Source organism: Plecotus auritus (assembly GCF_963455305.1).
Source record: "Plecotus auritus genome assembly, chromosome: 13".
Classification (NCBI taxonomy): Eukaryota; Metazoa; Chordata; class Mammalia; order Chiroptera; family Vespertilionidae; genus Plecotus; species Plecotus auritus.
Window position 1 is genome coordinate 24,135,037 of NC_137779.1, and position 13,783 is coordinate 24,148,819.

General features: G+C 40.8%; 1 protein-coding gene across 2 annotated transcripts in view; it reads left to right on the forward strand.

The window, feature by feature from the left end:
- Positions 1 to 13,783, forward strand: part of CORO1C (coronin 1C) — a 64,465-nt gene that overhangs the window by 43,191 nt on the left and 7,491 nt on the right. For both annotated transcript variants that reach the window (XM_080650769.1, XM_080650770.1), the window contains exons 3-7: positions 1,560 to 1,682; positions 8,362 to 8,491; positions 11,511 to 11,692; positions 12,465 to 12,584; positions 13,670 to 13,774. In XM_080650769.1, the coding sequence (XP_080506895.1) occupies positions 1,560 to 1,682; positions 8,362 to 8,491; positions 11,511 to 11,692; positions 12,465 to 12,584; positions 13,670 to 13,774 (660 nt within the window). The remainder of the gene's footprint in view (positions 1 to 1,559; positions 1,683 to 8,361; positions 8,492 to 11,510; positions 11,693 to 12,464; positions 12,585 to 13,669; positions 13,775 to 13,783) is intronic.

Genomic DNA, 13,783 nt, shown 5'->3' on the forward strand with positions numbered 1-13,783 from the left:
CATGGCGTAATGGCTTGGGAAGTGCTCCCCAAGCGACCATCCAGGTGTCTTCCTAGGTTTTCATGGAGGCTTCATAGTTAGATTGACTAAGTCATTGGCCTTTGGCGTTGAGCTCAGTCTCCAGCTCCTCACTCCTCTCCACAGGTCAGGGAGTGGGACTGAAAGTTTCAAACCTCTAATCACATGGTTGGTTCTCCTGACTACTAGCCGCCACCCACCCTCGGATGGGATCCAAAAGTCACCTCATTAGCATACAAAAGATACCTTTATCACTGTCAACACTTAGGAAATTTTAAGGGTTTTAGGAGCTGTGAACCAGGAACTATGGATGAAGATCAAATATCTTACAAATCACAATATGGCAATCATGTACTTATTGATCAGTTTAGACATCTGTTGGCTATTATAATTTTCTGTTTGAATTATTTAGTAAATTTAATTTTTTTTAGATGCATTGGAGATTTTTGGTTTATATTTTTCTGTTTTTAATTGTATTGCATTGTACTCAGACCATGCTCTACAGGATATTGATTCCTTGGTATTTTCTGAGATTTGCTTTGCGGTGTCCTAATACTGCCAAGAAGCCTGCCCCAGTCCCCAGTGTTGTGATGTCTTGCCATAACAAGAGCAGCAGCAACAACAAAAGGGTTCAGTTTTGTGTGGCAGTGATTCGTTTTTGTTCACCAGCTGTTAAAGCTTGTAAGAACCTCAGCATGGACTAACATGGACTAACTTGTTTGAAAAAGGAAGTAGCTTTTGAACACCTGTTGTTACAGCAGCATTTGTTCTGGTTAATACAAAAATGGTCTAAGCCAGGTTGGCTTGTTTGATTCAAATGTGTACCATGAGCAAATTGTGATGGTTACTTATGACCAACATTAAAAACTGTATTTTTTTAACCAATGGACACAGACACTGGGATGGTGGGGGCTTGTCCTGAGGGGAGGGAGTGGCAGGGGGTGGGGGTCAATCGGGGAAAAAGGAGACCTATGTCATACTTTAAATAAAAAAACCCTGTATTCTTAATGAGATGTAGAACTGGATAATGGATAAGATCTAAGCTTATGTTAATTACATTGTTCGGCTGGCATTTCTATCGATTGAAGGCAGTTGAGAGACAGTAAAATGTAGTATGTCCTTGAGCCCCTAAGCAATAACTAAAGAGTTTCTTTCTATTACCTAATGTTGCTTGCTAATTTTATTACCTTAACTTTGCTGTTCATTTCCAATACTTTAATTCGTATATTCAAGAATATTAACTTCATTATATTAAAAGTTATATTTTGCATTTTGAGTAATATCAAGTTTTTTGTAGTAGAAACACATGTATAATTTATAATTTGGCTATCATCGAAAAACACTTTGGCAAAAGACTTTTGAATTATTTTTTGCTATGTCTATTAATGCAGTTGATTAAACTCTTTGTAGTACTAGAAATTTTGATCTTTAATAGACTATTGAGAGTTTTGGGTGGAGGTGATAAAGGAGAAATGGGTCTGAGAAAACACAAACTCTGTGGCATTGAGTTACATAATAAATTTGCTTCTCTCTACTTTCAGACTGGTCGAATTGACAAATCCTACCCTACTGTATGTGGCCACACAGGACCAGTGCTTGACATAGATTGGTGCCCACATAATGATCAGGTCATTGCCAGCGGTTCAGAGGACTGCACGGTTATGGTAAGCTCCCAGGGTGTGGCATACACACAAGCCAGTAAGACTCACTGCTTGCAAAAACTGTGTGTGTGTGTGTGTGTGTGTGTGTGTGTGTGTGTGTGTGTTTAGATGCTTGAAAAGCACAAAATCATAGCAGTTTTGATTGTCCATTGGATTATACAGGACTTAGTGACATTAAAGTTTAATGACAGATAAGGCTTTTACAAGAGGTTTTACTATGTTATCTTTTTTCTTTTGTATGAGTGTGTGTTTGTATGTGCTTATTGACAGTTCTGTGGGAAGATTTTAGAGAAACTGAAATGACTTTGCAATAATTCTGTGAATTACTGGAAGACATGACCTCTCTTCTCTCCCCAAAAAGAGAGAAAAAACTGCTACTAAGAATTGTACATTACAGTGAAATAAGATCCCAAAGGGGTATGGATAAAAAAGGGTATGGGACTGATACTGAGAGGTAGTAAAGAGTTTTTGCAAGTGCTTCTTTCTAAGCTATCATCAGAAGCTGTGTTCTGTCTCGTGGACCCTGGTTAAGAAAGCCCTTTTTTGTGCAGCAGTGCAAACATTTTGAAAGGTTTTTAAAGTAAGTTCTATATATTTCCTCATTTGGATTCCAAAAGTAGATTACATATGAAATAAGGCCTTGGGGTACTTTTTTAAAAAATTGATTTGAGAGAGAGAGGGAAGGAGAGAAACATCGACTGGTTGCCTCCCAAACACACCCCAGCCACCAGGGATCAAACTCAAAACCTAGGTATGTACCCTGACCAGGAATTGAACCAGCAACCCTTTGGTGCACGGATGACGCTCCAACCAACTGAGCCACCTGGCCAAGGCTGGTGTACTTTTTAATATAAAACTTCTTGTTCTTGATTATGATCTTAAGATTGTAATTGGTTTGGATCAATTTTTAATCTTAGCCCTAAAGGTTAGACATAGCACAGAAGGGAAGTACTGACGTAAGTACTGAAACAGGTGAGTGTAGTAACTGATCAAGTTGCAAGCAGTCTCAGGTTCATCAAGTGGGGGGCTGAGAGAACCACTACTGTTATTTCCCTCTCTGTTTTCTGTGGACTGAACCAGACTTAGTAACATTGTTTGGAAGCCTTTATTAATTAAAATTATTTTACATAAACACATGTTAATTCCTGAACTGTGACATTTAAACATTTACTCATTTTTACTCATGGACTTTTGGCTGAGGATAACTCCTCCTGCGATCTCATAATTTTGGCAGCCAAAGCATATTAAAGAAATATGCTGCTGTTAAAAGGAATTGTTCCTTTTAATGTGCCCTGCTAAATTGATCATTTTAATGGCCACAAACATTTTGCTGAGGGGAGAAGAACAGTATTTCGACCTAATGCCAAAATCTTAAATTGACTGCGAGTCTTAACCTCTCTTGATCCACCTCTTTCTGTCATCAGCATTATTGGTCATGTTGTCCCTTTAAAAAAAAAACCACTTTTGTATTATGAAACACACTAAAGTTGAATGAATTCAGTTAAGTGAATTAAGTGATTTATTACAAAGGGAATACCCAGTTGTTTTCGATAGCTCCCTTACTATTTGGTTTGTTAAGGAGTTCCAGCTCATCTTGCACATCCTTTGCCCCACACCTCAAATCAGCCATTTCTCTCAAGTTCTGATTTCTTTTAATGGAAAATGGTATTTCTTGGTCACAATCTGGGTGCTAGGGATGCTCATTGTTACCATGGTGATTATGGTTTTTAAGACTTTGCTATTGTAATAACTATGAATGATGTCAAGTGGGTACTAGACTTACTGGGAGGAAGAATAACCTTAAAAGTTACATAAAATATCTAACTACTACTGTATGCTGTACACATGAAATACTGAGTGTCAACTGTAATTGAAAAATTTTTAAAAAGATGATAGTAAATGGAGCTAGAATATACATATATATTTAAAGATGTGGTAACTTTTGACTTCATCTTAATATTTCCAGTTCAAATTCAGGGCTATAGAGTTTTTATCTAACCTCTTTAATATTACATCTCTGTATATATCCTTTCTTCCACACTGAGAATCCGGGTTCTCAAGGATTCAAAGGATGAATTAGAATATCCTGATCTATCTCATTTGCTTTTTCACATATACATACGATAATCTCAGATGCATTTAAGGTATTGCTTTCAATGGACTACTATTTGAAGTGATGTTTTATACCAGCAAATGCAATTATACAAACCTTCCTCCTAGAAACTATACTTCACTCCTAGGTTTTCCATATTTTTGGTACTGTTGAGTGTTTTCCTCCAGCAATAGCTTCTTATAAGAGTTTTAGAGAATATGGCTACTGGTGTTACAGTTGGGAAAATTTTAGCTCCAAGAAAAGAATAATGCTTTAAATAATACAAAGAGCAGCCAATTAAGTTTTGTGAATGGTGTTGATTTGACATTGTCCCTTATCTGCAGGGTAGTAATTAAACACAAATTTTAAAAACGGCTAGTTCAGCAAGGTTGCATAATTGTTTCTGGGAGAGGGAAAGTTTGAAGGCAGAGTAGGTGATTTATTTGTCTCCAGCTAGATGTTCTGAACAGTCCCAAATGATTACATTTAAATGAACACGTTTCCATTCTCCCAAATCAGTCTCACGCTTCTGTGGAAATCAACAAAAACAGACTCCCTATTTTATACATTTTTGCTTCTGTTGTAAATTTTCCTAATACAGTTTTTGTCTTGAAATAAAAATGGAAGTGATGTTGTAGTTGGTGATGAGAGCGCGTTCCTCAGGATCCTGTCCCTCAGTTCTTCAGCAGGGCTTCATGTCATTTCCTTTTTGTGCACATTACATCTGGGCCATTTTCCAGTCGATATTACAGCCTTGGCAAATCAGAACCCAGCTCTCAGTTCTTGATTTTCCCAAAGCTAATGTTGTTCGCAATGTCATGGTTCATTTATGAATGTCATGACTCTGTGCCTCCTACCCCGTGGGGTTAGTGGATCTGTAGGGGATTGTGCTGTTCTGCAGCTGCTACAGAATCTGTAACCTCTTCCTGTCTCTTAAGATTATTTATTTCCTTCATTTTCCCTTTGGAATTGGTTTCCTTAGCTTTTAAAAAATATAGCCTTTGGGGAAATAGCCTTTTTTATGGCTGTAACTCTAGTGCCTAGCCCAGTAGCAAGTTCATGATGGGTGTAAAGTAGGGAAGCAGTGTCTGGAAGCACTTTGTGTATGCTCTAAATGTGCACTGTGTTTGCTTGAGAAATAAAACCTTCAAACAAACTGCACTTTAAAATTACTGTTTGAGAGAAGCCTAAGCTTCTTAATTTTCCTCCTTTCTTGTTGGAAATATTTTCTTGAGCTGGCCTTTTTCCATAGCCAGAGTTTCACATGTGAAAAGGATGCCGGTGATACAATAGTTCCCGAACATGTGCTTCAAGTTGTTTTTTTCCAGAACCACCGTGGGTTTTCACTGGTTGATTCACTTTTTCATCTGGAAGCCTTGGGACTGATTGCGTTTTTCCCTTTCTTTCAAAACAAAACACGACATTGCCATAGTAATGTGTTATCCAAATACAAAGTTTCAGGAACACATTATTGTTTAAAAAACAAAAACAAAAATATCAAGTGGCGGAGGATAAAGCTGATAGCCCTGCTGGGCTGAGGCGCCCACTCTCCGCACGGCAGAGGGAGTTTGGAACCTTTTTCCTCTCCACTCACCTCATGTCTTTGAAAAAGCTGGTGGGTGTTAGAACCTGTGTCCACAGAGCAGAGAAAAGCTAACGGACCTGCCTAGAGCTCAGAGCTGTCCTCATCTGTGCTAACTGGCCTCAGTGTGAACTAGAGCCTTCATGCATGAGATACTTTGGACGTAAGTTAGACTGTTGGGTACGGTGCTCAATTAACTTGAAGATAAGACTCATTCCAAGAAACTATGATGGTCAGACTTAACAATCCATGGCGGTCATTGTAACAGCAAGAAAAATAATCATAAACATATAGTAGGGACTTTTTTCTTGCCAAGTGCTGTTTTTAGGCCTTATGTGCATGATTATAGTGAATCATTATACCAGCAAAGTAAGGCAGGAATAATTCCCATTTTACAACTTAAACACAGGCCTTGCACAGCAGTTTTGTCAAAGGTCACCCTATTGTGTATTTCACATTAAGGTAGTGCTTGGGTGTACAAAATGTTTTAGTCCATTTGACCTTTCCAGTAACTCCTGAGGAAGCAGAGCTGATGCTGTCTCCGGTATCAAACAAGGAAATTGAGGCTCCAAGAAGTGAAGTCCCTTTTTAATGCTAGTATGGCCAATTAGTGTCCCATCTGTGAAGGAGCCCGGGCATCTTCTGACATCCAGGCCAGTGCCCTTTCTTCCACACCAGGCTGCGTCCCGTTTGCACACGAGCATACTAAGCATGTACCCAGTGGCACTTCCGCTCTTAGTTGTCCTGCTGCTGCAGAAGGCATGATCTCTTCAGTCCAAACTGGAAGACCCAGGCCCGGAAGCAGCAGACAGTCCTAAAAAGGGCAGAGAGCCACATAATGACAGGCCTGTGAGTAGGGCCAGTGGGCACCAACCAAGGGGTGTGTACGCTTCATGTGGAAAGACTTACAGCTCTGCCGGCTCTTGTCCACAGTCCACAATGGAGAACAGCACCACCTTTATTTACCAGCAGAGGCAAGAGTTCCGTCGTCTTTTCATTTAGTTCTACAGGCTTTTCCAGTCACTTTCTCCTCCCACTGTGAAGCCTCGTGTCTGTGCTGTCTTTGTTCCTCTGGCCTTTTTCCTGTCAGCCACTCGGCCAGCCTCCTGGGGCATTTACTTTTTAGAAGATTGCTATATGCATCTGTGTTTTTTATTTTGAAACTGGATACTTGATTTCCTTCCTTCCTTCTTTCCTTCTTCCTCCTGTCACCTCACTTCTTTTCATCCTTTCAGGTCATCTCCCTAGGAAGCCTTCTTGGATATACCAAACTTGAACGGCAGGAAGGTGACCTCATGACATTTGTATTTTCATTCAGCACTTAGCTTATGCCAGCGTACCCTTGGTCACATACAATGTGTGGTTTCCTTGTAATAACAGTAGTTAGTATCTATCCAGAGCCTGTCTTAATGCCAGGCATTATTCTAAACGCTTTAGATTCATATTACCACAATGGTCCTCAAAACAACCAAGTGAGGGCAGTTTTATTATTAGTCCCATCTTATAGGTGAGGAGACTTAAGGCCCAGACAGGTTAGTGAATGTTCCCAAGGTCATACAGCTAACACATAGCTGAATCGGGATTGGACAGTCCGTTCTAGTTCAGGAGCCCATGTTCTTAACTACTGCATTCTACTGTGTCTACGTTTGGAGGGCATTGATTGTATGCCAGGCACTGTTCTAAGGACCCTATTAACTCATTTAATCCTCACAGCAGCCCTAGGAAGTATAGGTACTGATGTTGTCTCTGTGCACAGTGACGCTGAGTTGTTTGCCCAGGACCCTCATGGTAAGTGGCTCAAGCAGGATTTGAACCAGGATCTGTTTGGCTCCAGAGCCCGTGTTCCAACCCTCTACATCATATCCCTTGTCTTTGCCGACTTTGGCTTTCAGTCTTATAGAAGTCTCTCCTTTTCTCAGCCTTTCCCACCCTGCCTGGTAATGGACTGCCTCATAGTGGCTGCTCAAGGAATGTGTTGCCCACCTCACTCAGCCCCCTCCCCTGCCTAGCCCTCCCCACACTGTTGTCTGTGTCCATGGGCTGTGCATATATGTTCTGTAGCTAATCCCTTCACCTTCCTTTATCTAGCCCCCAATCCCCTCCCTCTGACATTTGTCAATCTATTCCATGTATCCGTGCTTCTGGTTCTATTTTGTTCATCAGTTTATTTTGTTCATTAGATTCCACATATTAGTGAGATCATATGGTATTTTGTTTTTCTCTGACTGACATATTTTGTCCAGGTCTATTCACGCTGTCACAAAGGGTAAAAGTTCCTTCTAATGAGAAAACGAAATATGTCGCATGAATCTTTTGTTAAAGGTAGTAAAATGGGTTAGGTGCCTGTATTAAATGCATAAACCTAGTTGAAGGAACCATTGAATCTGCCAGAAGTAACAGATAGAAGGAAGAGAGTTTCCTTATTTTGAAAATTTTACAATAAATGTTTTGCTTCATCATTAAAATTTCCTCGCCATCCAAGGAGAAGATGGTGCAGAAGCTAGAGAAAGGGCTCTGCTTCAGCCCTAATATTTAAGCTGGAAATGCTGATTATCACCAAAGCCTCCCATCGCTCTGCTTCATTAGGGACTTGGGAAACACACTATTGATTTCATCGTGGTCAGGCAGAGTTTTGCAATCCTTGCAAGAAAACCCAGCAGCCCATGGTTCTGGTGCCATCTGGAGATGGCTGATGGTATTACTACTTTCAGTTCTAAGCCTAGGTCAGACTTCATCTTGCAGAATGCATTTCCTGTTGTCACTAAAGTCTCATTTCATTTGTTTCCCTTGCTGACTTCATGCTTTGACCAAATTAGTAGTCATTTTCTGTTCGTTCTGACCTTTAATATCTTATTACATTTTAAAAACAACTACACAGTCATTCCATATTATTCTGCATTTTATCCAAAGACCATTGTATGTTCTGTTTATGCAGAACAAGTCTTCAAACCAGATGATCACAGTAAATGTGATATTGAAAGATGGGTCCTCTTTCTCTTTTCCAACAGGTGTGGCAGATTCCAGAAAATGGACTCACCCTTTCCCTGACCGAACCTGTGGTGATTTTAGAAGGCCACTCAAAGAGAGTTGGCATCGTAGCCTGGCACCCGACAGCCCGTAACGTGCTTCTTAGTGCAGGTAGGAGCTGAGCAGTCCCCTTCCCCCATTGTCATCGCTGCTTGCAGCCCTTTTTGTGGAGAGGAGCAGCAAATGCCTTCAACTGTGTGCTAAACTGTTTGAAGCAGATCATTAGGAATCCATGAGGAGGCGCTGAGATGCAGTGGTTCCCTGACCCATACGTGCGCATGTGTTAAGGCTACTTTGACAGTCTGTGGAAGATACTTCCTGCTTAGGAAAATGAACAGATACATACTTATTTGCCTGTAATTGCAGCAGATTCATTATTTCTGCTGGGGCTCTCCGTGGACCACAATTTTAGTTATTCTTGATGTAGTAGAAGGAACCCAGATGGGAACCAGGAGCCCTAGATTCCAGCCCTGGTGTTGCTGCCAACTTTAGGGTGAGCCTGTCAGGCAAATATCCTTCTTCCTTTTAAGGAATACTGTCATTGTTCTCCTTATGCAAGTAGTATGTATATGTTATATAGATTACATATAAACAGAAGGAAGAAAAGAAAAATCTATAATCCCACCACCCAGAGGAAACATCATTATTACCATTTTGGTGTTTCTTTCCAGAAGATACTTCTGTGCACACACGTAAATGATTTTAAACATGAAGATGGGTTCAGAGACTTGCGTATGTGATCTTTTTCACATGCTGTTAAATGTTCTTCTTATGATATTTTTAATGACTCCATTAATAGTCCACTGTCTGGACTATTTAAACCTCAGTTGTTTAAATCAGCCCCTTATTTTTTTGATAGTGAGGTTGTTTTTGAGTTTTCACTGTTAAACCACTTTCAATTTTAAGTTTTATCTTACAGAAATCTGTTTCTTTGTCTAAAATCTGAGATTTTTTTTCTTCTTTTATAGAAGCAATAAAAAGGACAAGAGGAAGCTTTGTGGGGTGATGGGAATGTTTTATATCTTGATTGTGATGGTGGCTACACAAATATATATGCTTGTCAAAACTTCATGAGTATATATTTTAAATAAATGTATTGTGTTTGTTGCATGTAAATTATACCTTAATTCCTAAAAAAAAGTTATATTAATGTTAGTGGTGGAATTTTAAAGATCTTTCCCTTTACCAGTGCAAAGGAGGGGGCAGTTCAGTTTTTAGCGGTAATAGAGGATATTTATGGTATAATGAGTTAAATAAAAAGTTTAATGCTGGGTACCTATTGAAACCAAGGACTGCTTTTCAAAAAACACACACACTACATAGGATTGTCCTTTTTCAAAATCACAGTTGCCTATACCTGGGAACCCTTCCAGTGTTCTTACTCAGAACCTCGGTCTGATAAGAAGAGAAACCAGTCCCAAAGGTGGCATTCCATCATGGGATGTCCTGCTCCTCTTCTCATCGCGGTCACACTTTTGGTGTGGTCAGCAGAGGGCTCCCCGTGCTCCCTTCACAATGCTCTACGCATTGTAAGCTATACGATCCATCGTCGGTGGCTGCGGTTACCTGTTGGCCTGTGATGAACAAGGCAGAGGAAGGGTCAAGTCCCCCCCAGAGCTCCACTCCAGCTTTTCATACTGTTGGGCAGTTTTCCCGCCCATTTTCTACTTCTCACTCTTAGGTAACTTCTAGGTATTCTGGATCTCAGTGGCTCATTTTTCTAAAGTGCTTGCAAATTTGTTTTATTGGCAAGAATTCGCTTTCAGGATGGCCATCTCTTTTCTTACTTTTCTTTATCTTTGAAATAATGTCCTGGGAGCAGCAAAAGACATTCTTTTAAAGGGTCTCCAGGACTTGGGGCAGACCCTTGAAGGAAGGATGTTGATGAGCTGAGGGCTTGTGGCCGAGGCAACAGTGTGGCCTCTTTGGGGACAGTTTCGGAGTCCTCATGCCTATGTGACTATACTTTGGGCTTCTCAACTCACGCTAGTGTTGACCTATTTCTCCCCCTTGAAAGATAAAGATCTGTTGTGGGCAACTAGTTAGGCCAGTCCTTGCATTTCCCTTCCACTTACTGTAATTTGCTTTGCTTTAATCCGATGTAGTACAGCATCGTTGATTTGAATCGCCTGCTCTCCACCATCTTTGTTAAGTGTCCTAAACAGTTTTTTAAGCTCTTTATTTTTAGCTCCACTGGAGAAGAAGTAAGCTGTATTCATTCTGATGCTTATTTTACTAGAAAAGGGAATTGACAGCCCAGTTAACTCTTAAAAAAACATAGGCCTTGCCCTGGCTGGTGTGGCTCAGTTTGGTTGGCATCATCCCGAGCACAAAAGGTCGATGGTTTGTTTCCAGTCAGGGCACATGCCTGGGTTTTGGGCTCAGTCTGTGGTAAGGGGGTATTGATGTCTTTCTCCTTCTCCATCCCTCTCCCTCTCCTATCCTCTCTAAGATCAACAAAAGAAGATATCTATCTACCTATCTATTTGTATATATGTGTGTGTGTGTGTGTGTGTGTGTGTGTGTGTGTGTGTATATGTATACATATATATATATATATATGAAAGAAAAGTAAACATAGGCCTTGGCTGTGTGGCTCAGTTGGTTGGAGCATCATCCCGTACACCAGAAGGTTGTGGGTTTGATTCCTTGTCAGGGCATATACCTAGGTTGCAGGTTCGATCCCCATTTGGGGAGCATATGGGAGGCAACCTATCGGTGTTTCTCTCTCTCTCTCTCTCTCTCTCTCTCTCTCTCTCTCTCTCTCTCTCTCTGTCTCCCTCTCTCCCTCTCCCCCCACCATCCTCTCTTTAAAGTCAATAAAAACATATCCTCTGGTGAGGATTAAAAAACACAAACAGAAAACATAGAATTCTATTTTCTTGTAGTTCTTAGTTTTGTTTGGTTGTTTTTATTTGTTTCATACAAACCCAAACTTAAGCTATATTTTTACTTAACACTGATTTTTTATACAAATTTCTTCTTCCTTTGTCACTTTCTTTGTTAAAACTCCCAGTAAGTAGGGCCTCTTGTCAGCACCTTCCTTTCAATGCATGTCTTTGTAGTTTCCACAAATGTGCCGTTGTGCAGGCATTTTAATAGCTGGGGGCATGGTTGTGCTTGCTCCTAGGCTGTGATAATGCCATCATCATATGGAACGTGGGGACGGGGGAAGCCCTGATAAACTTGGACGATATGCACTCGGACATGATTTACAATGTAAGCTGGAACCGGAATGGCAGTCTCATCTGCACGGCTTCCAAAGACAAGAAAGTGAGAGTAATCGATCCTAGGAAACAAGAGATTGTTGCTGTAAGTATTCTCCGGACAAAAACCCCAGTATTTGTGGCCCTTCAGTGAGTGTGAACTGTGTGCTTTCTAAGGCGCCACAGAGGGCTGTGCTGCTGGTCAGTGCACCTTGCTGTGCGCAGATGCCTGCGAATCAGAAAAGGCTGGTGCAGGCTTCTGACGGTCTCCTAGTCACTCTTCTCTTCAGAGCTGTACATTTCTAGCTTTTACCCAAGGCTTAGCTCTCACTTGGTAACCATTTTCCACAAAGAAACAATGTTTTTATCAGTTCACAAGAGTCCTTAAAAGTCGACAAGTGTAGATGAGCTACCCCAAACAGTGGACTGCATTCCTGGCTTAGTACAAAAAATTAATCAATTGATTCCCCACCCTGTTCCACAGATGACTATTCAAGTGTCTCATAAAGATGCAGCAGGTTATTTTCCTTACGGTTATTAATCTCTGGAGAAAAGCATTTGGCAGAGTCCTCTCGTGTGTTCCGTTTTTGCAGTGCATGGACTTGGGTTGGCAGCGGGGCACGGTGGAAGGAATGAGGCTATTGAGTCTAGTCCTGACACTTGCTAACTTAAGCTGAGGGACCTTGACCAAATCACTTAGTGTCACTTTGTTTCCTTGTCTGGGGAGGGGAGGTGGTTATTAGTGAGACACACACACATGTACCAGTTAACATCAGTGGCGTGCGGTTGGGTTCTGTGTATGGGCCCCTACCCCCACACCTCACCTTCCTTCCTGCAGTTTGAACGTGTGCAGTGTGCCTCTTCGCTCTCTCTTGCAGGAGAAGGAGAAAGCGCACGAAGGAGCACGACCCATGAGAGCCATCTTTCTGGCTGACGGCAATGTCTTCACCACTGGTTTCAGCCGCATGAGCGAGCGGCAGCTGGCGCTCTGGAACCCGGTATGCCCCGTCCCAGCCTTTCCCCAGCTGACACTTGAGCGTACTCTCTTTTCTGAGTGGGTCTTTGGGTTGGTACATAGATTATGGTCCTTAGTGAGGTTTTCTGAAACTCCCACTTGTTTTAAATTGGACGTGAAGTTCTCATCCTCACTAGAGACTTATTGCTAACTATCTTTTAAAAAATGCATTTGTGATACTCCCAAGGAGTCTATGCTGACTATATTTTTTAAAAAGAATGCATGAGGAATCCAGACTTGGGAAATGAGTTCTAAACTTAGTTATATTTTTATAAAGAATATCATCTAAATCAAATGTCTAAATCAAAGTAGTCATGCTTGAGAAAATGCTCATAATCACAAAAGTGGAAAAAATAGAAAACGGGCCCTGGCTGGGTGGCTCAGTTGGTTGGAGCATTGTCCCCTACACCAAAGGTGGGGGGTTCGATCCCCAGGAGGCAACTGACCAATGTTTCTCACATCGATGGTGTTCTCTCCCTCTCCCTCTCTCTCCCCCCCCCCTCTAGTCAGTAGAAACATACCCTCAGGATTAAAAAACAAAACAAAACAGTAAATTATCGCTTATTAAGAAAAAAAGCTAACCTCCACATAAGGTATGATCCTAATTTGTGTGCGTACGTGTGTTGGGAGGAAATAGACCAAAATGGTCATGGATTCTGCCACACACTGGACTGTGGGATGATGGCATATGTGACAATTTTTATGTTCTTCCTTGTAACTTTTTAAAGAACATATATTTAATTTATAATGAGAAAGAAGTACTTTTTAAAAAGAAAAGTCACAAAAGAGAAGGGCACTTTCATCTTTGTCATAGAGTCACACTGATATGTGCACTGATTATGTTGTCAAATAAACAATTTTCAGTGGGTCAGGTGCCACTTGCTATTCTTATTGGTATTTACATGTATGAATGTTACATGTGCATTGTTTAAATTTCAGTATTCTAGGGAAATGGCTAACTTAATTAGGGATAAAGGAATGCATAGTAAGGTAACAAAAATTTACCCTTAAATTGTGTGTGTGTGTGTATATATATATATATATATATTTTTTTTTTTTTTCCCCTAGAAAAATATGCAGGAACCAATTGCTCTTCATGAAATGGACACTAGCAATGGGGTGTTGCTGCCTTTCTATGACCCTGACACCAGTATCATTTACTTATGTGGAAAGGTAAACAGT